Genomic DNA, 27,320 nt, shown 5'->3' on the forward strand with positions numbered 1-27,320 from the left:
TGTTTACAACCAGAGACGGGTTTGACGTGCTACGTATGACTAGCTTCCAACTCTTATAGATATACAACATCACTGTTTTTCAAGTATAAAATCAGAAATCTGTGCATACTAAGAAATGCTAGAGGAACAAAGTATGTTTGGCTTCCTGTATGACATATTTGTGAATTGTTATGCTGTAAAGCCCAATTTTTCTCCCAATAAAGTGGGTTTTTCTTCCTTTTGAGTTAAAAACACTTTTTATCAAGGTTGCTGGATATAGGAGCAACATAGAAAAATCAAGCACCCTCCTTTATGCCCACAATAAACAGTAGAAAATATATTAGAAACTTAACATCTCTAATTGTAATAAAAATATGTACCTAGGAATAAATACAAGAAATGTGCATGATTTATGGAGAAAATTATACTTCATTGAAAGACATTAAAGACGATCCAAGTAAATGGAGAGATAAACCACAATAATGGCTAAAAGGAGGAGACCTTCAAGATGGCGGAAGAGTAAGACACGTAGATCACCTTCCTCCCCACAAATACATCAGAAATACATCTACATGTGGAACAACTCCTACAGAACACCTACTGAACGCTGGACGAAGACCTCAGACCTCCCAAAAGGCAAGAAACTCCCCACCTGGGTAGGGCAAAAGAACAAACAGAGACAAAAGACTAGGGATGGGACCTGCACCAGTGGGAGGGAGCCGTGAAGGAGGAAAGGTTTCCACACGCTAGGAAGCCCCTTCGCGGGCGGAGACGGCGGTGGCGGAGGGGGGAGCTTCGGCACCGCGGAGGAGAGCACAGCAACAGGGGTGCGGAGGGCAAAGCGGAGAGATTCCGGCACAGAGAATTGGTGCCGACTGGCACTCACCAGCCCGAGAGGCTTCTCTGCCCACCCGCCGGGGCGGGCAGGGGCTGGGAGCTGAGGCTCGGGCTTCAGAGGTCGGATCCCAGGGAGAGGACTGGGGTTGGCGGCGTGAACACAGCCTGCAGGGGGTTAGTGCACCACGGCTAGCCGGGAGGGAGTCCGGGAAAAAGTCTGTACCTGCCTAAGAGGCTAGAGACCATTGTTTCGTGGAGTGCGAGGAGAGGGGATTCAGAGCACCGCCTAAACGAGCTCCAGAGGCGAGTGCGAGCCGCGGCTATCAGCGTGGACACCAGAGACGGGCATGAAACTCTAAAACTGCTGCTGCTGCAGCCACCAAGAAGCCCGTGTGCAAGCACAGTTCACTCTCCACACCTCCCCTTCCGGGATCCTGTGCAGCCCGGCACTGCCAGGGTCCTGTGATCCAGGGACAACTTCCCCGGGAGAAACAGGGCGCGCCTCAAGCTGTTGCAATGTCACGCCGGCCTCTGCCGCCGCAGGCTCGCCCCGCATTCCGTACCCCTCCCTCCCCGCAGCCAGAGCCCCCGAACCAGCTGCTCCTTTAACCCCATCCTGTCCGGACGGGAACGGAAGCCCTCAGGCGACCTACACGCAGAGACGGGGCCAAACCCAAAGCTGAACCCCGGGAGCTGTGTGAACAAAGAAGAGAAAGGGAAATCTCTCCCAGCAGCCTCAGGAGCAGCGGATTAAATCTCCACAGTCAACTTGATGTACCCTGCATCCGTGGAATACCTGAATAGACAACAAATCATCCCAAATTGAGGCAGTAGGCTTTGGAAGCAACGATATATATATATATATATATATATATTTTTTTTTCCTTTTCCTCTTTTTGTGAGTGTATATGTGTATGTTTCTGTGTGTGATTTTGTCTGTATAGCTTTGCTTTTACCATTTGTCCTAGGGTTCTGTCTGTCCTTTTTTTTAGTATAGTTTTTAGCACTTGTTATCATTGCTGGATTTGTTTCTTTAGTTTGCTTTCTTTCTTTCTCTTCCTTTCTTTCTTCCTTCATTCCTTCCTTTCTTTCTTTTTTTCCTTCTTTCTTACTTTCTCCCTTTTATTCTGAGCCGTGTGGATGACAGGGTCTTGGTTCTCCGGCTGGGTGTTAGGCCTGTGCCTCTGAGGTGGGAGAGCCAAATTCAAGACATTGGTCCACCAGAGACCTCCCAGCTCCAACTAATATCAAACGGTGAAAATCACTCAGAGATCTCCATCTCAACACCAAGACCCAGCTCCACTCCATGACCAGCAACCTACAGTGCTGGACACCCTATGCCAAACAACTAGCAAGACAGGAACACAACACCACCCACTATCAGAGAGGCTGCCTAAAATCATAATAAGGTCACAGACACCCTAAAACACACCACCGGATGTGGACCTGCCCACCAGAGAGACAAGATCCAGCCTCATCCACCAGAACACAGGCACTAGTCCCCTCCGCCAGGAAGCCTACACAACCCACTGAACCAACCTTAGCCACTGGGGGCAGACACCAAAAACAACAGGAACTACAAACCTGCAGACTGAGAAAAGGAGACCCCAAAAGTTAAGCAAAATGAGAAGACAGAAAAACACACAGCAGATGAAGGAGCAAGGTAAAAACCCACCAGACCAAACAAATGAAGAGGAAATAGGCAGTCTACCTGAAAAAGAATTTAGACTAATTATAGTAAAGATGATCCAAAATCTTGGAAATAGAATGGAGAAAATACAAGAAACGTTTAACAAGGACCTAGAAGAACTAAAGAGCAAACAAACAATGATGAACAACACAATAACTGAAATTAAAAATTCTCTAGAAGAAATCAATAGTAGAATAACTGAGGCAGAAGAGTGGATAAGTGACCTGGAAGATAAAATAGTAGAAATAACTACTGAAGAGCAGAATAAAGAAAAAAGAATGAAAAGAATTGAGGACAGTCTCAAAGACCTCTGGGACAACATTAAATGTACCAACATTCGAATTATAGGGGTCCCAGAAGAAGAAAAGAAAAAGAAAGGGACTGAGAAAATATTTGAAGAGATTATAGTTGAAAACTTCCCTAGAATGGGAAAGGAAATAGATAATCAAGTCCAGGAAGCACAGAGAGTCCCATACAGGATAAATCCAAGGGGAAACACGCCAAGACACATATTAATCCAACTATCAAAAATTAAATACAAAGAAAAATTATTAAAAGCAGCAAGGAAAAAACAACAAATAACATATAAGGGAATCCCCATAAGGTTAACAGCTGATCTTTCAGTGAAACTCTGCAAGCCAGAAGGGAGTAGCAGGACATATTTAGAGTGATGAAAAGGAAAAACCTACAACCAAGATTACTCTACCCAGCAAGGGTCTCATTCAGATTCGATGGAGAAATTAAAACCTTTACAGACAAGCAAAAGCTAAGAGAATTCAGCACCACCAAACCAGCTTTACAACAAATGCTAAAGGAACTTCTCTAGGCAGGAAAAACAAGAAAAGGAAAAGACCTACAATAACATACCCAAAACAATTAACAAAATGGTAATAGGAACATACATATCAATATTTACCTTAAATGTAAATGGATTAAATGCTCCAACCAAAATACATAGACTGGCTGAAAGGATACAAAAATAAGACCCATATATATGCTGTCTACAAGAGACCCACTTCAGACCTAGGGATATATAGAGACTGAAAGTGAGGGGATGGAAAAAATATTCCATGCAAATGGAAATCAAAAGAAAGCTGGAGTAGCAATTCTCATATCAGACAAAATAGACTTTAAAACAAAGACTATCACAAGAGACAAAGAAGGACACTACATAATGATCAAGGGATCAATCCAAGCAGAAGATACAATAATTGTAAATATTTATGGACCCCACATAGGATCACCTCAATATATAAGGCAAACACTAACAGCCATAAAAGGGGAAATTGACAGTAACACAATCATAGTAGGGGACTTTAACACCCCATGTTCACCAATGGACAGATCATCCAAAATGAAAATAAATAAGGAAACACAAGCTTTAAATGATACATTAAACAAGATGCACTTAATTGATATTTATAGGACATTCCATCCAAAAACAACAGAATATACTTTCTTCTCAAGTGCTCATGGAACATTATCCAGGATAGATCATATCTTGGGTCACAAATCAAGACCCAAGCAATGCTTTTTAGCCCAGCAATGCTTTTTAAACAACACTATCTCTACGATTGTCTTAATCTTTTACTTGCCTCTGCAGATAACACTAACGCTTCATCAATTCTAATGTACTGGACATAAGACACATCCAACAGCTAAATTTCAAGAGCAAAGGAAAAAATAATGAACTTCTGATGAAACCCAAGTGAAGAAAATACCCAAAACCTATGGGAAACTTATGTAGAATGCAAACTCCTCCAACAGATAAGGTTATGCCATAATTTTGCAGCTGAAATGTTCAGAATCTTAATCTATTTTTGCGAAATAAAAGTGAAGTTGAGGGCTTCCCTGGTGGCGCAGTGGTTGAGAGTCCGCCTGCCGACGCAGGGCACACGGGTTCGTGCCCCGGTCCGGGAAGATCCCACATGCCGGGGAGCGGCTGGGCCCGTGAGCCATGGCCACTGAGCCTGCGCGTCTGGAGCCTGTGCTCCGCAACGGGAGAGGCCACAACAGTGAGAGGCCCGCGTACCGCAAAAAAAAAAAGTGAAGTTGAGGAAACAAAGTTTATTACTTTACAAAAGTAAAATCTTTACAAAAGTAAATCTTTCTATAAATTATGTTTAAAAGGCAAGAATACTTAAAAAATTTTTTTAATATTGGGAACAGATCCAGATGTCAATTTCCTAGATGATCTACAAACTTAAAATATTTGCGGACTTCCCTGGTGGTGCGGTGATTAAGAATCCGCCTGCGAATGCAGGGGATACGGGTTCAAGCCCTGGTCCGGGAAGATCCCACATTCCTCAGAGCAACTAAGCCAGTGCACCACAACTACCGATCCTGCACTCTAGAGCCTGCGAGCCACAACAACTGAAGCCCGTGTGCCTAGAACCCGTGCTCTGCAACAAGAGAAGCCACTGCAATAACAAGTTTGCACAAAACAGAGAGTAGTCCCCTGCTTGCTGCAACTAAAGAAAGCCCGCGCAGCAATGAAGACCCAACACAGACATAAATAAATAAATAAAAATCAAGTTCCCTTTTTTTTAAAAAAAAAGTTTGCAATACACTAAAATGCCACAGCTTCTATGTACAGGGAATGAGACTTATGGAGAGAATTTGGTAAATTTAGGAAAAATCAGACTGTCAGGCTAGAAAACTCACTCCTGGCCCCTAGCAGATGTGTGTCCCTTAACTGGGCCAAACACAAGCACATGTGTCTGCATATTCAAGCCCTCTTCCTTCAGGGTGCTGGAAAGCAAGGTATCTTTTTGTGTAGCTACAATTTTTATGGTTAGACAAGTGTTTTTTGATGGGGCATTTCTGAATGACTTGAAAACTTGAATTTAGAGCTATGATTCTCCTAAGAGATGAAGGAATATCAGAAATAGAATCTTCGAGCGGCTTTGTCAAAAGAAACACACTTTCACATGCCCCCTCCTCTTCCCAGTCGACAGTCCCGGTGTTGGGGGGAGGGGATCCTGATACTGAAGGGAGTGTGTAGCAGTCCCTCAGGGCTGCAAGAATCAGTGACACAGAAGAACAAATACGGAAAAATATTTTGTGGCAATAAGAAAGCAGTGTAAAAAAAATGCGAATTCTCATCTTGCTTTTTATTTCTTCTACTTTTACAAAACCATTGTTTCAAAACTTTCTTACAAAATTAAAAAAAAAAGACACATACATGTGACATGCAGGAGATGAGAATAATGTTCCTCTAATACAAAAGCATTAAACAATATTTCAGGTGCTACACAGCACGTCTGGCACATTTATTTATTAAGACCGGAATCCTCAGAGTTAACCACTGCGATATTTTCTAACGCAGTATTATCGGTTGTGGAAAGTAATTTGCCTGAAGTGCTCTCTTTTTCAGTCTCCTCCCAAGTAGTTGTCAGAGGCTTCCCGAGGGTTTCTGGAAGCATGAACGTTAGCACTCCACTCACGAAGGCCGAAGTCCCAACAAGCAACTAGAAGGAATTAAAAAAAGAATAAGTGACACATCGAGAAAGAAGGGTATCCTTCAGAGAATAGTCATTTCTGAACCTTTTTCAGAGGGCAACAGAATTGAATTTGACCTAACAGTTGTCGTTTATTCCTCAGTGAGACCTTTTGGTTACTTATGCTGGTCCAGGGGTTCTTTAATTTGTTGACTAGGCTTAATCTGATCACTCATTAACCACCTACTAAATAAATCCCAGTTATTACCTGCATTATTACTCATGTAGGCACTGTCCTAGGAGCTACACAGGGGGAAAAAAGTCCCTGCCCTGTCTTCCCAGACTCCAGAGTCTCATGGGGAAACCCAGAGTCTTGGATTTGGACTTGACGGCCAGGGACTGTCTTAGTTAACCCTGCCCCGGCCCCAAAAATTTACATGCTATCAGCATCCAATAAATGGTGGGGAATGAATGAATGCATGTATGCACAAATGAATGTTTCAATGAACCAAAACCTACAGAATTTAGGGGGAAACAAAACAGAGGCAATGGAAACTAGCTGCTACTGTGGGGGAGGGGTGGGTCCAAGTGATTTCCTGTAAAAATTCAGTATTCTTAACTTTCCAGGTTTTGACACATAAAAGGCAAACTTTTAGACTAGCACCAAGGTGTTTGCTTTTAAAAATGCAAATCGCATTAAAAACTAAAGTCTGCACATCTATTCTCTGTTGATCACTATGTAGATTTTGGGTGGATTTTAGAACTAAATCTCTTTATGGTCTGTAAAAACTTTGTCCTTATATAATTTAATCCCCTTTAGCAAAAAATACTGCCTGGGAAGACCCCATAAAAATAAATTAAGGCACGGTTTTTCTGATAAATCTGCATACTTGGTGCTTTTACAGCCTCTGAGACACAGTGCAACTGTGACGCGCTGTGAGGCCACATCACTAACAGACGTGACCCGGGAAGACGGTTCCTTACTTTGTTTGCAGAACGCTGACAACCTAAATCTAGAAATACATGAGTAAGCCTAGAAGCAGTAACAGAATCTAAAGTGACATTGCAAAGGACGTAGAAACCCCAGAAGAGCCCTTTGCCAGGGTCTGAAAAACACTGAATAAGTCTAAACAAGAAATAGAATCAAATGGAATACCCAAGACAAGACTGGATTTTCCTTTTTAACTTGGTGGTAAGAATAGTCAGGCACTAAACAAACTCAGAGCCCTCCATCTCCTCTCTCACTCACAGCAGAAGACCTGGTCCCCCACGGCCCTTGGCCAGCTCCCCCAACCCCACTACAAGCATCCCAAAAACCTCCCCCTCCCCCCACCCCCCGCCCCCCCCCCCCGCCCCCCCCACCCCCCCCCCCCCCCCCCCCCGCCCCCGCCTCCGGCAAGGAGGAGCCTTTGTCGCCTCTCACCTCCTCCTGCGGGTGGGAGGTGGAAGGGTGCCGGTGGGGTGGGGTCTTCCTCCATCAGTAGACCTCCCTTCTTACCCGCTGATTTGTTTTTTTGGAACGCATCAATTGGATCTAACTTTTTTAAAGATCTGTATTGGAGTATAGTTGCTTTACGATGTTGTGTTGGTTTCTGCTGCACAGCAAAGTGGATCAGTTATACCTATACATATATCCCCTCTTTTTTAGATTCTTTTCGCATATGGGTCATTACAGAGTATTGAGAAGAGTTCCCTGTGCTATACAATAGGTCCTTGTTGATTATCTACTTTATATATAGTAGTCTCTATATGTCAATCCCAATTCTCACTGATGTTTGATCCTTTCCTTTCCACTGGCTAGCTTCCCTCGGTAAAAATAGAAGTTCTTGAGCCTCTTATAATTTCTGTACCCACTCTGCCCAGGAACTTGTATTTGCGACCTGTATGACCCTGGGCAAGTGACTTAACTTTCCTGCTCCTCAGTTTCCTTATCTGTAAAATGGAAATAATACTACTACCTGCCCCCAAAGGACTGTTGGAAGGATAAAATTAAGTAACACATTTAGGGCACTCAAAACAGGGACTGGCTTATGTTAAGGAGTCAATAAATGGTAGCTATCATTACTACTCTCGAGTCTTTTGAAACAAGCAAAAGAGGCCCTCTGCCTCAGCCCACACCCACTGCAGCCCCCAGCCCATCCTCTCCACAGCGCTCACTGCTTCTCCTTCCATCCTGCTTTTCACAGCATGGCCCACTCCCACCACCCACAGAAGCTGCTCTTCCCAGGCCACAGATTCCTAGCTGCCAAACCTGATGCACGTTTTCCTGTTCTGCTCTTTCTTAGCCGCTATCCTGTCCTACCTTCCTCACCTGTCCTCCTCCTTTGGGGTTCTGGTCACCTCCCTGGCTCCCCAGCTGCTGCATCTCAGTCTCTGCCCTGGACCCCTCTTCCCATCAGGCTTTAAACGCCACCGTTCCCAGGGTTCTGCTCTTCAGTCTCCCTCACCTCTTCATAAGCTGACTCCCAAATCTGTACCTCCCATGGGGGTGTCCCCTGAGCTCCAGACCTGCCTCCTGGATGCCTCCCCCAGCCTCCGCCGTCAAGCAGGTACCTCACATTCATCACCCACAATTCAAGTGCACTGTCCTTCCCAACCTCAACCTTGTTCCCCCTCCGGGTTCCCTCCAGCCCCGAGAACAACCTTCCCATCCTTCCAGCTGCCCCCCTCCACCATATGCAAACTCATCATGGGTCCTGTGGATACAACTTTTCCATCCTGTCCTCTCCAACCCACCTTTAGGTCTGAATGTTCTTCTGTTCTGCTCTCCTTTGAGATCCTGCCCATCTTTTCACCCATATCTCCTGGCTCCCTCAACCCACCCTGGGTATTAGCAGTAATGCTTGCATCCAAACTCAAACTGGTCAAGTTCCTTTTCCCTCTAAGTTTTTGCCTTCCTGTTTCCTCGGCGTGGAACTCCCTTCTCTCCCCCTCCACCTTGCTGACTCTCACTGGCTCCTCCAGACACAGATTAAAGCCCCCTCCTCTGGGAAACCTCCCCTCTGGCCCTAGGCTCGGTTGGTAGCCCTCGCCTACCACCCCATAACCCCAGCATTTCCCTACCACAGCCCTCTTCTCTGGGGCTTCTGCCTTCTGCACCAGACTGGACATCTCTCAGGACAAATGCTGTTTCTTTCATCTCTGCTGCTTATCACCTAGCAGGGAGGCTAATTCAAAATCAACACTCAACCTTTGCCAAATGAGTTCATGAATACAAACAGGATATGAATTAGGTGTCCACTTTTTTTCCTTAGATTACTAAAAAAATGATGGTTGATAATAAAAGCAACAGAAGGAGTGATTTTCATGTGCTTCTTTTTGAAAGAGAAAATATAAGCTTATCTTCTAGATTACCATTCCTATTCCTCAAAATGAAAATACTGGCTCCCTAGGCAGTTTGACACCCATAAATAAGCTTAATGAGAAATTTAATAATTTATTTTTTACTCATTAAAAATAACAAGTAACATCTACTACATCCAAAGGAAGTACCTTCACAGAATACTTTTGCAAATATACACAAGACCCTGCTGACAGAGGTTGTCCTGGGGAAGGGGGGACCAGGGTCAGGGTGGAGGAAAAACTTATTTCTCTGCATCCCTTTTAGGACTGTTTATTTGTTTGACCTATGCAAAAGGCATGGTATTTGGGTTTGAACTCAAGTTCTGTCACTTAAATAGGGATAACAAAAACAGTACCTGCATTCTGTGAAGACTACTTCTTGTAAAGCACTTAAAATAGAGCTTGTGGGCTTCCCTGGTGGCACAGTGGTTGAGAGTCCGCCTGCCGATGCAGGGGACGCGGGTTCGTGCCCCGGTCCGGAAAGATCCCACATGACGCGGAGTGGCTGGGCCCGTGAGCCATGGCCGCTGGGCCTGCGCGTCTGGAGCCTGTGCTCCACAACGGGAGAGGCCACAACAGTGAGAGGCCCGCGTACCGCAAAAAAAAAAACAACAAAAAAAATAGAGCTTGTTACATAACAAGCATTATTTAAGTACCTGTTAAATAAAATTAAAAAACCCCTTTTAACTCTGTAGTCCATAATGGACCGTTATGGATGTTCTTTAAAAAAAATCTTTTTTTGGTTTTAGTGATTTTATAGCAGTTTGCTTTTATAGATTTGTCTATCTTCTTCTGTGTGTCTTAGCTTATTTTTAAAAACATCTTTTCCATTTTTATCTTTTATTTATTTAACAAAGAACATAAAGTGCTAGCACAAAGGAGATGCTTCTGGAAAAGTCCGTGACCTAAAAAGAGTGGTGGATTCTCCAAAACTCCTTCCTGTGTAGGCCAGACCCAACGCCCCCAATTAAGCAAACTTGACTGAGTGCCTGTTACTGGGACACAAGAGAGAACCCTGCTGAGCCAATGATTCCCAAAGAGCAGACGCATACCACCTGTGTATGCCAGGTGATTTTTTTTTTTTTTTTTTTTTTTTTTTTTTTAAGGACGTCTCAAACAATTTGTTTTACTACTTATGAGATTGTTAGTGAATTTTAGAAAAACATGTAACTAGTATAACACCCATGATTTCACTGTTATTGTTGTTTAGGGCAAAGCTAAATTTTAAAAGCCATTCTATTTGATTTAAAATATTAAGTAAATTATAGCATGAATGGCACGCAAGGTGAGAGAAATGCTCCGGTGGACTCAGTTGTGGGTACACAAAATGCCCTATCCTGCAAGAGTTCAACAATTTAACTGGGGGACAAAGACATACATGTGAATAATACAGCCAGACTGTGACAGCGGGCTGCAGAAGGGGTACACACGAAGTGCTATGCAGACCTGGGAAAGGGAGAGGTTGCATCACTGGATCTGGGTGGGCTTCTTAAAGAAGTGGGGTTTGCTCTGGTCTTAAAAGAGGTTTAGCTGCCTCATCTAAACCCCTAGAGCTTTGGGCTTTCCACTAGTTGTCCGGCAGAGGCAGTGCAGGAGGACGAACTAGGAATGAGGCAAGTGGGTCCAGCTCTGGTCTCATTTCCCCAGCCATGCAAGTCACAGCCACTAAAGCTCCAGGACACCCTCATCCAGAAGAACCTGGTGAGGCCGTTGCTCTCCACGAAGTCCAGGAAGACCCTGTGAAAGGGACTTCATAGACATACTGGGAAGAAATCACTGCCTTAACGCATCTTACAGTCCTGGGAGCCCTCAGGGCTCTGACCCAGATAGAGTGCAAGCTTCTGAGGCAGCCTGGATCCTAAAAGTTCTTGGATTTACCTCTCAAAAAGGAAAAAAAAAAAAAAAAAAGGTCTATATCTATCTACCTATCTACCGTAAAATATGATATAATTTTTTAAATGCATAAAATAAATGCACAGTTTAAGAAATACTTATAAAGCAAACACATCATGGTCTTGATCACCCACAAGAAAACACTGCTTGCACCCCAGAAGCCTCCCCTTCTCTCCTCCACAGGTGGTCCTGGTTTAGTCAATTAGCCTTATCTGCTTTTCTGGTTTTAACATTACTTTCATGGCTACAGAATGTATAAAACTGGTCCCATTCTCTTAAAAAAAAAAAAAAGATACATGAAGTTTGTGGGGGGAGGAGCATTCTCCGCAGAGGGGATGTTGGGGCAGAGGACGCCGGTGGGGAAGAATGAGAACAGGGTGTGGAGAGGAGGGGGAAGTGTGTGAGGAAACAAAATAGGGAACATGGGCAGGGGGGTCAGTCTGGAAAGGCCATGAGTATCAGGCAGAGTTTGGGTTTTGCTCTGAAGGTGAGGGGCAGTTGGACCAGAGCTCCGGTTCAGCAAACTACTCTGATGGGGCCGGGGGCGTGTGCAGGGAAGGAACCAGAGAGGCAGGCGGTGATGAGGGGCTGGACTGGAGTAGGTAAGTAGGCTGGTTGTGAGAGAGAAGGAGAGGACTCGGTGTCGTGGGTTGGAGGGGGTGGGAGAATAAAAAGTTGGTGCTCGAGTGTCACGCTGCAGGCCACGGACTCCTACCGCAGAGCGGAGACGGGTGGAGGAAGTGCAAGTCACCGGCCGGCTGGGTTTGGGAAGCGGTGAAGCTGTTTAGTCACCCAGGGAGACTATCCATGGGGCTAGTGGGTCTGCTGCTTGGAAGAGAAGTCAGAATGAGGAGAGGTCACCCGCGCGCAGGGACTGACAAAGACAGCCAGAATGGCTCTTGGAGAATGAAGCAATCAGAAGACAGGAGCACAGGAGGAGCCCCAGAGGGAACAGCCTAGAGAGAATGAGGACAAAGAAGTCCCGGAGAGGGAGCCTGGAGGGGGAGGGAGGGCCGGCCCACCCAGGGCTCTCCCCTTGGTGGTGCAGCCCCTCAGGCCACCCCCCACATTCCGCACTGTCCGCATCTCCCTGCCCCCTCCCCGCCCCTACCCCCATCCTCTTCCTGACCCGGGTGTGTAACAGTGGTCCGCGTGGTTTCCCAGACTCTCAGCCCGGCCACGAGGACACGTGCAAACTGCACAGAACCCCTCGCACACTTCATAACCGGGAGGACGGCTCACACTGCCGGAGCCAGGAGGAAGCACGCAGGCAGCCTTGCCTGTGAAGAGCCCCTCAAGTTTCGGGGAAGCTGGAAACCACAGATCCCTACACCTCTCCGCCAGACACCACTGGGTCCTTCCGGGAGCAGCAGCCTCCAGAACTGGCCTTGACCAGCCGTCACACGGTGGGAACACAGAGGCAAGGGCTGGGGGTGGGAGGCAGCCTGCGGATCCAGACAGAGGGGCGCCGGCTGAGAGACCAGAGACCAGAGCTCTCCCTGCGCAGTCCCGGCTTCACGATGTGCTGAGCAGAGGCCCTGCTCTGGCTGGCAGAGCTGCGATTAACAGCTCACAGCTGGAGGCGGGGCGGGATGGGGAAGAGGGGGAGAAGGCAATCAACGAACAAGAAAAACAGCAACCCACCACCCTACTTACCAGCTGGTGAGCTGTTAATTAGGTTTCTATAAACCCCCATAACCGAATTATAAATTGGCTTCCAATAAATAAAAATATAGAAGGCAGTCAGCTCTTCTGCCTCACTGCTATCTCAGTAAAGTTCTATCAACTGATGAACACCTGTGGCATGAAGATCCAAACGCTGGAGAGGTAAATGCAGAATGGGGCCGCGATGCTCCCCACACGGCCCACCGTGCTGCCACTCCCCACAGCCAGCGACCTGGAAACGTGGAGAGGATTAATACAGCAGCAAGAACAGAAGACAAGAAAGGCACAGGTTGCAGAGAGTGAGGGAACAGCTGCCCAGAGCCCCTGTCCACCCTTCCAGCAGAGAATAAATAGTAAAACTTAGCTTAATATACTTGGAAATAATTTTACTTTAATTTTTTAAGAATCGTTCATGATTTATATTCTCATTCTGTGAAACAGCAGTGTAAACAAACATGCAGATAATTCAAGACAATTCAAGACCAAAAAAGCAGGGAAACCAATCAGCATCAGCTATGCAGATGAGGCCCTTACATACACGCTCATTGAGTCTAATATTGCGGATAACATCAGTCTTGTAGAGCAGGAGTTTATTTGGGGTATGGAGTGGGGATTTGGGAAACCGAAAGATTTATATCTATGGAACATCCTATTTCAATTTTTTAAAGTCAAGCAATATCTTAACGTGCTTTCCTTTAAAAGTTATTTAAACCTTATAGAATGTCTAGTAGGAAGCAAAGAATGTGCCTTCAACATGAATAAGTATCTCTTATTAAGCTGAGGAGAAAGGCCCCAGGAGAAACCACACCTGCCACACAGCTTGATCTCAGCCTTCTAGCCTCCACAACTGTGAGAAAATTCACTTCTGTTGTTTGAGCCCCTCAGTCTGTGGTACTTTGTTATGGCAGCCCTGACAAACTAACACAACTGACATCAGGACATCAAGAGATACAACCTAAGAAAATTAGCCTTAAGTCGATGTAAGTCGACTGTGTTTGAGACTTAAAATGGTTTTAGGATAATAAGAGTGTTATTTCAAAACAAGTTCTCTAATATCCTTGCTAATGACGTATAGACAAAGCCTCAGATTCAGAATTAGCGTCATCATGTAACCCCCCCATAGCTCGGAGCTCCAGTAACTTCTACGGAAAGAAAGCATTTATACTCAAAGGCCAGATGTAATCAAATGACACATAAGTGAAAGATAACAAGAAAACAACAGAAAAATAAGTAACTCTTACCTTACAATGGTTGGATACATCTCTGCTGTATAAAGGTATATAAGGCCAAACGCTGCCCCTATGGAAAATTTTCCAGCCATAGTTGCCACCACACACCAAACATGGTAATCCTGAAAAAATATATATTAGCAAAATAGACCATCATTTTGTCATCAAGTAATATTTTTAAAAGAAAAATAGAAAATCCTTAAAATTATTACTTAAAACTTTCTAATTCTCCAGTATTTTTCAGAACAATGAAGAGTTTTATTTTGTAAACTCGACACATGGTCTGCAAAAGCTTTCCATCTTTATGAAATTTAGAGGAAAGTTTTATTGTGCCTCCCTGCAGCCTTGGAGATTTCAAATTACTAAATAAGAAAAGCTATTTGGGGAGAGACACTTTGGAATGAGACCCTCCCAGATGGTTTCTGCTGTTGTCCCTGACATGTTCTATTTCCTGCAGTGGTTCTCAGAGACCTCCCACAGTCGATCTTTTCTCTCCTCCTCTGTCTGCCAGCTGGGTGTTGAGACCCAGGTGACCTTGGAGCTCATGTGTGAGGAGTGGCAGCACCTCTGTCAACCCGAGTCCCTGAATGATTCCATGGAGCCAAACACCCCCTTCACCACTCCCACAGCCACCAACGAGGTACACCCACATCGAACTTTCTATGAGCAAGAAATAAATGTCTATGATGTGAAGTTACTGAGATTTGGTGGTGCCTCTACTAAGGCAACCAGTGTCACCTTGTCACCTTAATTACTATTGTAGACGATATTTGTTGAATGAATTAATGGGACTTAAAAATTTTGTATTGTGTTGACATTACCATTTGGAGAGAAGTTTTATTAGAGGGGAAAAATTTGTGGCTAAGGGTTAGTACTCTATTTCTAGAAATCCCCATCAGCCACTTTCCTGTCTTCCACATTGCCGCTGGGGCTTAACCACCGTAGAACCTGAAGGTTCTAGGGTTTCCCTAAATCTTCACCGCTCAAAGACAGCTGCCATTAACTCAACAAATATAACTGCAAGCTACTTAAAAACACAAACAAAAAGGGTGTGGATGAAGCTCCCTCAAATTGGCAGAGACCTCCTTGTCTTAAGCACTTTTAACTGATGTGTATCAGTTGTATATATCAATCACCTGGAAACGTCAATACATAAAACATTTGATTCACCAAACCTGATAATTAAGTGAAGCGTTACTATAAAAGGAAGTCACTGGTTAGCTTAAGTTAAATTTCAAACAGTATGCAAAACTTAAAATGCCTTGATCTAAATGTTGAGATACTATTGCTTAATAATTATTAAATCGATTTAAAACAAAGTATTTTAAAGTATTGTTATAGTGACCATATTTTCCATATTGAGAATGAAAATACAGGTTTTCCATTTTGGGGGGAAAGAGAAGAGCACTTCTGGGTGCAAGAGGTATGCTAGGGGATGGAGTTTGCCAAAATACAGGAATGTGAAAGTCGTTTCAGCAGTTTATGGCACTGTTTCTCACTAAGAAATTGAATTTTAAAAACAAGCCCCTCGGGGGATTTATGCACACTAGAAATTGGAAACTACTAACCTACCACAGTGGAGAAAAAGAAAACACAAGCCTACTTCAACTGGAACAATCCTGAACATAAGACATATCATATCTTTCAGCTGTCTCCATGGCTCCCTCCCTCCTTCAGGTTTCTGATCAAACATCACCTTCTCTGAGAGGCACACCATCCTCAATCACCTTAGATAAAATAAAATAGTTCACATGTACCTTCCCCCTCCATACACAGTCATTCTCCATCCCTCGTCCTATTTTGTTTTTCTTTATTATACTCAGAGAAACTTGGCTTACTGCACATCCTCAGCACCTAGAAAAGAACCTGGCACATACTAGATGCTGGATAGATCTCTCGTGAACGAATAAAAGTTTAAGATGACGATAATTACTGGAAGGTGCAATCTACTCTTCTCACTCAGGATGATCACGTTGGCAAAACACAACCGTGGCCATCTCTCGGAAGTGGGATTATAGGCTTTTCCCCCTACCCCGGCCCCACATTTCTTTTTTTCCTTAAATTTTCAACTATCTGTGTAACAGAGAAAGAATCACTTTTAAAGAAAACATTTAAAATACTATGTACAGCATATACTCTATCCATATGTCTTAATTCATCTTCATATTCATAAGCTGAAAATGCTCCCATCACACTGTCATAGTATAACTAACCATTCCCTAAATAAAATATAAAGTAACTCACCTTGGGGATCACCAGAATCACACCATTGGTCACTGCACTTGAGAGAAGGGAGAAAACCAGAATGCTTCTTCTCCCCACGTGGTCCATCCCGAAGCACACAAAGATGTAGGCAGGAATTTCCACTGCACCTGTCATGGAGCAGAATGATACATCTCAATAGCCACGGTGTCCAACTGAACAAGGGGACCCTGCCTTCTAAAGAGCTTCCCTATGCCACCCAAAAGGAATGGTCAGCCCTCTCTCTGCTGCCAGGGGCTTCTAAGAACTATCTAACAACTGCCTGAGAGGCAGCAAGCCCCACGACTTTTAAACTCACTGGAGTGGGCAGGATGTTTGCTGTGACGTGCACTAATGCTCACATAATCTGCCTAGCACTTATCACCTGTCTTCGGAATCTTATCCTGGACTAGGCAGGAAGCTCCCCAGGACACAACACAGTGACTGGAGCATGGGCTGGTTGAATGAATAAATATGTAAATTAATAGGCAACATTGATCTTTTTTGACCTTTGGCTTCTTCTGCTTGGCAGAACTATGGGGAAATGTTTGTACTGTAACTTCGAACATAGCAATTAAAGTAGAAAATTCAGTGCCAGCTTTTCATCTATCAGCCAGAATGCATCAGGGAGCAAGCAAGAAGTTCTCTCAGCAAAACTGACCAAACCCAATAATAGCCTTTGAGAAACTGTCACTGTTTACTAGCCTAGCTTGTCCACGTAATTCGAAGGTCTGTTCTTTCGACCCTCCGGAGCTTGCCTAACCCCAGGACACTACCCACCACTGCCTTTTAGGACTGATGTGCATTTTCCCATTCAACTACAGAATGCTGCAAGCACCTGGACCGGCAGGTCTGGGTCTACATGTCTCTTACAATTTTGGGAACATATCTCTGCAGATGGACACATATTTTCTGAGTTAATATTCTTAGCAGTACATCAGAAATTAAACTCAGTTGCAGCTGCTCAGAAAAAAAAAAAAAAAAATGGCTGGGCAAAGACAAAAAAATAACATTCTGAGCCCCATTGGAGAGACAGCCTCCCTCCTTTTCATTAACATGGAAAATAAACAACTCCAGAGAAAAGGCCTCCCTTTCACAGACCCTGCTGTAGGGTCCATGCCTCCAGGCCCGAACAGTAGGTACATCTATTACTCTACTCTTTATTTTGCTTGTTTGTTTATCAAACACTTTTCAAGGTCAAATAAATCAATGATTCCCATGAGAACCTCATGGGAATAGGCCTGGATTATTACCCCCACTTTCCAACTCAGATTAAATGACTTGAGCCCAGTGAGTAAGTGACAGCTCAGGGACTGGTCTTTGGGAGCCAAGGCCCCTTTCCTGCAACCTCCCTCCCTCATGTCTGGTTCCCTCCACGTCTGACTCAGGGCTCCCCTCTCTACAGCACTGTGTGCAAGGCCAGCAACCGACTTCCTGGAGTCTAGCAAAGCTGCACAGCAACTGGGAAACAGCTGAAGAGACCTTTTAAAGTATATTCCACCTTGATGTTTCTTGAGTTGTTGTATAGATGCTGCATCTAAATTTTGACTTGACTATGTCTGGGATAGAAATGGTGCAACCAATGAGGCCCAATCTGTCTGGGATTAGGACCATGTGCCCTTATCTTCTTTACTTTATAATGTATAACCCCATTCTGCTCCTGTCTCCACATAACCTCAAAGATATGTCTTCAGGCTACTGTAGCGCTTATCACCTGCAAGTAGCACAAAACCTAAGCTGAAATTCCCACCAGCACCAAACCATCTCAGGAGATGAAAACTTGTGCAAAAATTTCACAGCACGGAAGTGTTGACTAGAATCACCTCTCAGGCAGAGGGCTGCTGGCAAGGATAATGACATGAAAAATCAAAGGCAGTGGAGACTATAAAACCATGGTATTTTTCTTGGAAAGATTTTTATATTTACGAGATTGCCCGGTTTCTTGAGAATTTACATCTCCATCAAAATTAAGACTATAGCATAGAGATCTAAAACTCCAGCACTCCTAAGCTTCCCCATGCCACACCCCACCCTACTTCATTCTCCTATCATTTGCTGCTCTGTTCTACGAATACTGCATCCTTTCTCCAATTGACACATAGAACGTGTTTGAAGTCAAGATAGGCTCTTTTTACAAACTTGTTGGTCTGCCCAAAGAAAGAGTAAAGTTTTTTTCTTAAAATTACTTCTCTCATAATTTCTGCTGAGCTATAATAAACAAAAACAGTGTCTCATTAGAGCACTTTAATGAGAAGGGATGTTAGCTATGTATAAAAATTTTAAAGCAAACTTCTCTGGGGATAATATCAAATACAAGCAGCCTACACGGAAGTAACCAGCTGGACAAATGCATTTCTGATAATTCTCTCGTGTCTGGTGTGAATTTGGTTTACCCTAGGAGTCACGCCTCAAGCTATCACAGCAGTATCTGAAGCTATTTTAACCTGCTACTGAATTAAAAGAAGCATGACAACATAAATTACAGTTGCATGTATTTAGGTTATTTTACTGACTAAAATTCCTAAATTAAGGACATTTGAAGGTAGAAAGATACCAGAAGATCTCCAAGACATGTTAAATATTAAAAGGAATGCAACTTGCAAAGAACAGTATATAGTGAATAATCTCATTTATGTTAAAATATAAAACGTTTATCTGCACAAATGTATGGAGATGCATAAAAAGAGATCTGAAAGTACAAGCCAAAGGTTATAGAAGTTACCTCTGAAAGATAGTTCTGAGATGGCAATGGGCTTAAAGAAAGGAAGCAAACAAGGAGAAGAGGCAGAAGAGGAAGGAGGGACTCAAGTCTTCTAACTGTTTGCATTTTTTTAAAGAGAATATATACATGTGTAACACTAAAAGAGACCATAATCATGTAGTTGGCAGTATTGTTCCTGGTAGAAAAAAAGACAATAGAAACACTCTCAAAACTTGGTAGAAATTTCACTTCATGGCTACAACTTAAATGTAATTTAACCACTTACCCATGAGGAAGAGATTTAAATATTCATTGCCTCCCAAATTAACAGAATTCAAGGAGAAGGTGTAGAACCCAAAACACCCCGTGAACCAAATCAGCCAAACAATAAGTGTCCTTGTTCCAATACTCCAGTCATAAAACAGATCTGATAGGGTGTGCTTCTCAACTTGAGAGGGCTTATTACCAGCAGAACCATTGTGATCCGGTGATAAAAGTTCTGACAGTTTACAGGATCTCGTCCTATTCCACTTGGCCATCGTATCAATTACTTTTTGTGCTTCTTCATATTTTCCCTCTGAGAGAAGCCAAAAAGGTGTCTCTGGGAGCATCCAACAGCACAGGACAAAGGGGACAGTCACTGTGGAGAGGACTATCTGATAGATCCACCAGGTCCTGACCAAGTAGCCCGTCAAAGCCACCACCATGGTTCCAAAAGCAAAAAAGGAATGCAAGTGGATGGATGCCCACGTCCGAGACTTCATGCCGACAAATTCTGTCACATAGACAAACACCACCACGAGATAGCCACTTCCAGACTGCAAAACAAAGCAGAAAGGGTGGTCCAGATTTAAGGTCACACACATAACTACTAAGGAGTCCAATCTCTCTGCAAATCACACATAGGCAAGAAAGAAAATGACAAAGCATTGTTTTCTGAAACCCGTATCATATTTATACAGTGGCGTTTAATCCGATCCATCCTTCTTCTTTAAATGGGTCCTTTCATCTTCCCACACCCTGTCCACCCCAAATGGCAAAACTTGAGTGGTTATGCATGATATAAATGTTAGACACTGCCTTTTGCTTCATTTAAATATTCCTTTACAGTGTGAATTTATGTCTCAGCTCCTTGCAAATGTGTGTATCAATTCATCTATATAGAGAAGAGCCTTATTATCAAATCCTAAATTTTAAATGGGGACAATTTATAGTAACTAGTGAGAAGAAAAAAGATTTGATAAAAACTTCATTTTGACAGGCAATAGCAATAACAACAAAAAAACCAGACAAACTGCACTTCAGGGAAATTCAAAATTTCTGTGCATCAAAGGGCACTATCACCAGAGTGAAAAGCCAACTTACGGAATGAGATATATGCAAATCATGTATCTGATAGGAGACTAACATCCAGAATATGTAGAGAACTCCTAAAACTCAACAATAAAACAAACCCTTACAGGATATTTGGTTCTGTCAGAAACATCCACAAAACATTTGGTCCACACCAAAAGGTCCTTGAAATCTGCTCCTATCCAAAACATCCATGAGCATATTTGATCTATGCCAAATGGTTTTGGACAGGACTAAATATCAAGTACCTTTTGGCCTGGACCAAATGTTTTATGGATGCTTTGGACAGGACCAAACGTCTGCTAACCAAACAAACAATCAAATTCAAAAATGGATTTTTTCAAAGAAAATACAGGAATGGCAAATAGCACACAAAAAGATGCTCAGCATTACTAATCATTAGGGAAATGCAAATCAAAATCACAGTGAGATGCCACCTCATGGCCATTAGGATGGATAGCATCAAAAAAACAAACAAACAAAAAATAACAAGTGTTGGTGAGTATGTGGAGAAATCAGAACCCATATGCACTATTGGTAGGAATGTAAAATGGTACAGCTGCTATGGAAAACAGTATGGGAATTCCTCAAAAAATTAAGAATATTATTACCATATGATCCAACAATCCTATTTTGGGAATATACCCAAAAGAACTGAAAGTGAGATCTCAAAGAAATATTTTTATACCCATGTTCATAACAGCATTATTCACAGTAGCTAAAATGTGGAAGCAAGCCAAGCATCCATCAACAGATGAATGGATAAGCAAAATGTGGTATATACATACAATGGAGTATTACTTAGCTTTAAAAAAGGAATATTCTGACATATGCTCCAACATGAATGAACTTTGAGGACATTATACCAAGTGAAATAAGCTAACTCCAAAAAGACAAATACTATGTGATTCCATTTTTATGAGGTACCTAGAGCAGTCAAATTCATAAGACAGAAAGCAGGATGGTGGTTGCTAGGGGTCGGGGGGGAAGAGGGAATGGGGAGTTATTGTTTAATGAATATAGAGTTTCAGATTTGCAAGATGAAAAGAGTTCTGGAGATGGATAGTGGTGATGCTTGCACAACAATATAAATGTACTTAATATGTACTGAACTATATGCACTTAAAAATAGTTAAGATTGGGGCTTCCCTGGTGGCGCAGTGGTTGAGAGTCCGCCTGCCGATGCTAGGGGACGCGGGTTTGTGCCCCAGTCCGGGAGGATCCCACATGCCACGGAGCGGCTGGGCCCGTGAGCCGTGGCCGCTGAGCCTGCACATCCGGAGCCTGTGCTCCCCAACGGGAGAGGCCACAACAGTGAGAGGCCCGCGTACCGCAAGAAAGAAAAAAGAAAAAAAAATAGTTAAGATGGTAAATATTGTTATGTGTATTTTACCACAATAAAAAAAATGGGGGAAAAAACTTTATTTTGAAAATAAGCCTATCTTTTTTTTTAATAAATAAATAAATTTATTTATTTATGGCTGCATTGAGTCTTTGTTGCTGCGTGTGGGCTTTCTCTAGTTGCGGTGAGCGGGGGGGCTACTCTCTGTTGCGGTGCACGGGCTTCTCATTGTGGTGGCTCCTCTTGTTGCAGAGCACTGGCTCTAGCCACCTGGTTCAGTAGTTGTTGTTCGCGGGCTCTAGAGTTCAGGCTTCAGTAGTTGTGGCACATGGGCTTAGTTGCTCCGCGGCATGTGGGATCTTCCTGGACCAGGGATCAAACCCGTGTCCCCTGCGTTGGCAGGCAGATTCTTAACCACTGCACCACCAGGGAAGCCCCCCAAAATAGGCCTATCTTTAATTTAACAAAATTTAGATTATAATAACAATGTGACCCCTCATGGAATAAACAAAGAATGAAACAAATGATGGATTTTTGTGTGTGTGTGTGGAGGGGGGTGGTGGTGAAAGGATTAGAATTTTTCCTGCAAAATTATTTCACATTTGACTTTTATAAAACAAATCGTAAAATTAATTTTTGCAAAATTATTCTAGAGTGCCACTGATTTCTCCAAAGGCCTCTCTTAATCCTTTGATATTTGAATCATACTCTTTTGAAGGCTCATCTTGTCATTATCCTTGTGGATGTTAATTTCTTCAAAAGTTAACTGGTTTCTATATGGGAAAAGAATCTAAAAAAGAGTAGATATATGTGTATGTATAATTGATTCACTTTGCTGTACGACAGAAACTAACACAGCATTGTAAATCAACTATACTCCAATAAAAATTAATTAAAAAAAAAAAGTTAACTGGTTTATCTCTGCCAGATCCCAATTGGTCAAGGGATCTGTGTAGGATTCAGGCAGATTTCCCCCACTGCTTTCAAAGACTTTCTGTAATCTAGAATCTTTTGTGAGATCTGCAATTTCACTTTGCGTCAGAGTCGCAAAGAGTCTAGCCTACTAGCAGTAAGCAGAGAGGTGCTTGATGGGGACTATTGTACTAATGGTCAGTTTCATATTTTGTGGCAACAGCTTTTATTTCCCCACGAAACCTTGTAGTTGCAAGACTCAGATAACGAACCCTGATAATGAGGACTCCCATACTGAAGAATCCAGTTGTTTGGTAAATTTAAACCTTCAAATACTACAAATTTCCCCATTAAAGTAAGTTATAACATCAGTCCCCAAAATGTTTTTTTCATGCCAGTTCTTTTTGTGTTCACTCCCACTTCCTACTGGTTACTTCTGTCACTGGGTTCAAACAATCCATTGCACAACTGCCTAAATAATTCCAGAAGCCTCCTTGACACCATTCATACCTGTCACCTCTACTGATAACACTCTATTCTTCACATCTACCCTGACCCCACCCCGAACATAGCAGCCAAAATGACCACTTCACCCCTGAATTCACTGAACTCCTTCAGGGAATTCCCATTGCCTTTATGAAACCAGGCAAACTCTTTGTCATCCTACAAGGCCCTGCCTCGTCCTCTCTCTCTCCTTCAGCCTTATCATGTATTTCACCTCCTCTCTATTCTCCAGGCATCGGGACCTTCAGTTTCTTCACGTCTCAGGGCCTTCTCACTTGCTGCTGCCTCTGCCTGGAAGGTTCTTCTCTCACCCACCCCTCAGACTAAAAAGCCCCTGACTCTCCAGACTCCCCATCCCATCCCCCGCTGCGGGACCCCCTCCACTGTTAGTCCTCCATCGTCAACATTGTATGGGTTTTTAAAATGGCCCGTCAGTGTCTTGACTTGCCCTACGATGTAGGGATATTGAAACAGCCTGGTCAGGTTTACTTAGCATTACACTCTGTAGGCAGATCCATAAATGTGCTGAGTGAATGGATCTGCCTGCATCTTCCCTACTCAAAATTGTATCACAAATACATTTCCCATAAAAACCAAAGGAAGGAGCCACAGAAAATTAAGGCCACATTTTACAGATGTATTCTATGGGTGGCCTGTCTCATTTTCTTGGCTCTGGAAATCAACTCATGGTATTTTGCAAGACTGAAACAGATATTTTTAGAATTATCCTCTTAAATCTTCCAAAAGAGGGCTCCACACCCTCTCAAGTCCTGTCTGTGCCTCTGTTGTACCATCATTCTCACCAGAAGGTCTCTTATCAAATCTCACTCTGTAGCTACAGAGCCATTTCCTCTTATTCCATCCTCAGTGGAGACAGAACTGCTGGTTGTTATCTTTTGTATTAAAAACTCTCTACATACCTAGATATATATACATTTTTTTAAGATGCAACACCTTCAATTCTCCTAAATTTTTTTTAATGCATCCTCCTATCCTTGGCCATCTGTGTGGCTTTCTAGGAACCCTTCCCAGCCATCGATGAAGACTCCAAAAGAGAATACACCACCTTGCCCTCTGAGGGGGTGCAGTGACCTCTTCTTCTGAGACTGAAGTCCTTGGCTTCTCTCCAGACCCTTGGATCATCCATTCTGGTGAGAGGGGATGTATGCCCTGCTCTGTGTTCAGCAAGATCACAAGCTCTCCCTGAAGATAAAACTTCACCTGGTTATCCTTGACCAGTGACCACCAAACAGAACCACTGCTGCTGTTGTTTGGTAGTTTGGAAGCTGTCTGGAAGCCTCACCAAGTGTGCAAACAGCTCCCAGTAATAGCACCCTTGTAGGGAGTGCCAAGTCCGTGCCAGGTACTGAACTGTGGATGCTTACATGAATCCTGGTAACAGCCCAGTGAAGCAGGTATTATTTTCTACAGTTTATAGATCAGAAATTAAGGTTTGAAGAGGATAAGGTGTTTGCCCAAGGTCATACAGTTGAGAAGCCAATACATGACAAAGCTGGGATTCAAACTCATGCCCTTTCCACCCTACTCCCCTGTTCCCCATAACAGAAATGCCCGATGCCTTCTTGTTCTCATTCTTCCTGCACATTATACAAATGACTTTCTTAACAATACAACTGAACCTTCTGTTTGGCTCATGCATACAAAGCCTGACTAGACCCATACAATTGCTCAGAAGTAAAACAATTTGTAGCGATTATTTGTAATGGCTACAAATGATGACTTTTTTTTTCTTTCTTTCCCCTTATGCCTTCCTCTCTCCCTCTTGTTCTCCCTGTCTCCTCTCTCTCTTTTGCTTTATAGTATCGGCTAGAATCCCCAGTACAATGCCAAGTGGAAGTGATGTTCCACAAATCCTTGCTGTTAGTAATCATGGAATGTGGATTACCTGTCAGGCATTGAGTCAAATGTAAAGTTTCTGCCTACTAAGCAACAATTTTTCATTTTAATGAGTTTCATTCTAAGCATAGGACACTAATATTCTACAGAAAGACTTCTGCAGTGGAGTGAACAAAGATTAGTCCTTGATCTCTCTCACTAGATTCTAAATGAACAAGACTAAGAGAGTTAAGGTTTAATATAAAAGTCCTGCAGTGGAATTAAAGAGGCAAAACAAAACAAAACAAAACAAAACAAAAAACAACAACAACAACCCAACTCACGATAGCAAGAAGGAAGCGTGCGACTATGAAGCTGTAATAATCAAACGTGAATGCTGCTGCTATGCCAAACAAAAATACACCGGTGCTTGTGGCCCACAAGACAAGTCGTCTTCCTGCCCTGAAAAATAAGAATTACACAGAGGAAGGAGCAAGGTGTGGCTGCAACAGTTTAAAACATCCACTCTAATTCATGAAAGATAAGTGCTACCTATATTTTAGTAGCTTATGTATCAATATTTGATTGTTGTTACTCATTCATTTATTTTGAGCAAATCGTGAGTTAACACATGATTTCTTCAAGAGGCCAGTTTTTCAGTGGACTGGTCTCCACCTGATCTGCTCATATACACACTCGATCACTCTGGGTGGTCCCCAAAGGACCACCTAACCTGAGATTGGGAGCAAGGAGAGGGAAGATTTGTCCTTTCCCTGTCAGGACCTGCTCTGTGACCTGTTGGATCATCTTCTCTGTTGGGCTGGCTCAGCCCACCAAGGGGAGACAACTCTTACTAAGGCCCTCTAAAAACAGAAGTCTTGCTACATTCTGCTACTAGAATAAGCTGCTTACTTGTCCTATATTTTCATAATTGGGAAGTGCATTTCTTTGCCTAAAAAGCAAACAAATAACAATTATATGCCTGCAGACCTAAAAAAACATGAGATGTAATTCACATGCCATAAAGTTCAACCTTTTAAAGTACACAATTCAGTGGCTTTTAGTGTATTCACAGAGTTGCGCAACTCTTACTACTATCTAGTTCCAAGGCATTTTCGTCACTCCAAAAAGAAACCGCACCCAGGAGTCATCATTCCCCATGCTCTGCTCCCTCTAGCCCGCCCCTGGCAGCCCCTAATCTGCTTTCTGTTTTTACAGAGTTGCCTATTCTGGACTCTATACATAAATGGAGTTGCCCAATATATAACCTGGCTTATTTCACTAAGCATTATGTTTTCAATCTTCATCCATGTTAGAGTCCTTCATTCCTTTTTATGACTAAATAACATTCCATTGCATGGCTAATACCACCTTTTGTTCATCCATTCATCAGTTGATGGACACCTGGATTGTTTCCACTTTTTGGGCTATTATGAATAATGCTGCCATTAATATTTGCGAACAAGATTTTGTGTAAAGTTATGTTGCAATTCTCTTGGATATATACCTAGGGGTGGAATTGCTGGGTCATAAGCTACTTTATGTTTAATGTTTTGAGGGACTGCCAAATTGTTTTCTAGGATGGCTGCCCCCAGTTTTACAATCCCACCAATTTCTCCACATCCTTGGCAACACTTGTGGTTGCCTGTCTTTTTGATTATAGCCATTCTAGTGAGCAGAGGTTATCCCACTGTGGCATTGATTTACGTTTTCCTAATGATTAATGATGTTGAGCATTTTTATATGTGTTTTTTGGCCATCTGTATATATTCTTTGGCAAAATATCTCTCCAGATCATCTGTCCATTTTTAAATTGGGTTATTTGTCTTCTTATTGTTGAGTTATAAGTGTTCTTTATATATTCTAGATACTAGACTATCATTAGACATGTGATTTGCAGATATTTTCTCCCTGTGAGATGTCCCTGACAGATAATTGTAAGGCAAAAAAAATACAGTCCTGAGATTCCAACCAACAGGCTTGCCCAGTGCAGCAGAGGGTATGCAAGCAAACTGGAAACTGTCACTTTTATGGCCTCAGCCTTCTCTGCTCCCACATGCATTAGTCGGGATTGCTGGCCCTGCACATAAATGTTCCCAATCTCATCTGAGCCCTGAATGCCATTTAAAACTATTCTTCATCCATCCCTAATCAACCCCCTGCACCACCCACAAAGTCTTCACTCTCAGCAGATGAGCAGCCCTCTCCTGCAGAGAACAGAGACCATCAAGGAGAAAGCCCCGCAAGTTCCTGGTCTGCCCACCCGCCAGCATGACCTGCATCTGCCTTCAGGCTTCTCTTCTTTCCTCCTCTCCAGAGACACACACCCTTTTCTCTCCAAATACCATTTTGCAGT

General features: G+C 43.1%; 1 protein-coding gene across 1 annotated transcript in view; it reads right to left on the reverse strand.

The window, feature by feature from the left end:
• Positions 1 to 5,604: 5,604 nt before the first annotated feature.
• SLC22A16 (solute carrier family 22 member 16) overlaps positions 5,605 to 27,320 on the reverse strand; it is a 33,330-nt gene continuing 11,614 nt past the window's right edge. The window contains exons 3-8 of the mRNA XM_029223977.1: positions 25,309 to 25,426; positions 19,304 to 19,835; positions 16,320 to 16,447; positions 14,088 to 14,197; positions 12,979 to 13,078; positions 5,605 to 5,976 (exon numbers count right to left, since the gene is read on the reverse strand). Of these exons, the coding sequence (XP_029079810.1) occupies positions 5,779 to 5,976; positions 12,979 to 13,078; positions 14,088 to 14,197; positions 16,320 to 16,447; positions 19,304 to 19,835; positions 25,309 to 25,426 (1,186 nt within the window). The 3' untranslated portion in view covers positions 5,605 to 5,778. The remainder of the gene's footprint in view (positions 5,977 to 12,978; positions 13,079 to 14,087; positions 14,198 to 16,319; positions 16,448 to 19,303; positions 19,836 to 25,308; positions 25,427 to 27,320) is intronic.

Source organism: Monodon monoceros, unplaced genomic scaffold (genome assembly GCF_005190385.1).
Source record: "Monodon monoceros isolate NGI ecotype Baffin Bay Population unplaced genomic scaffold, NGI_Narwhal_1 Super_Scaffold_15, whole genome shotgun sequence".
In the NCBI taxonomy this organism is placed as follows: domain Eukaryota; kingdom Metazoa; phylum Chordata; class Mammalia; order Artiodactyla; family Monodontidae; genus Monodon; species Monodon monoceros.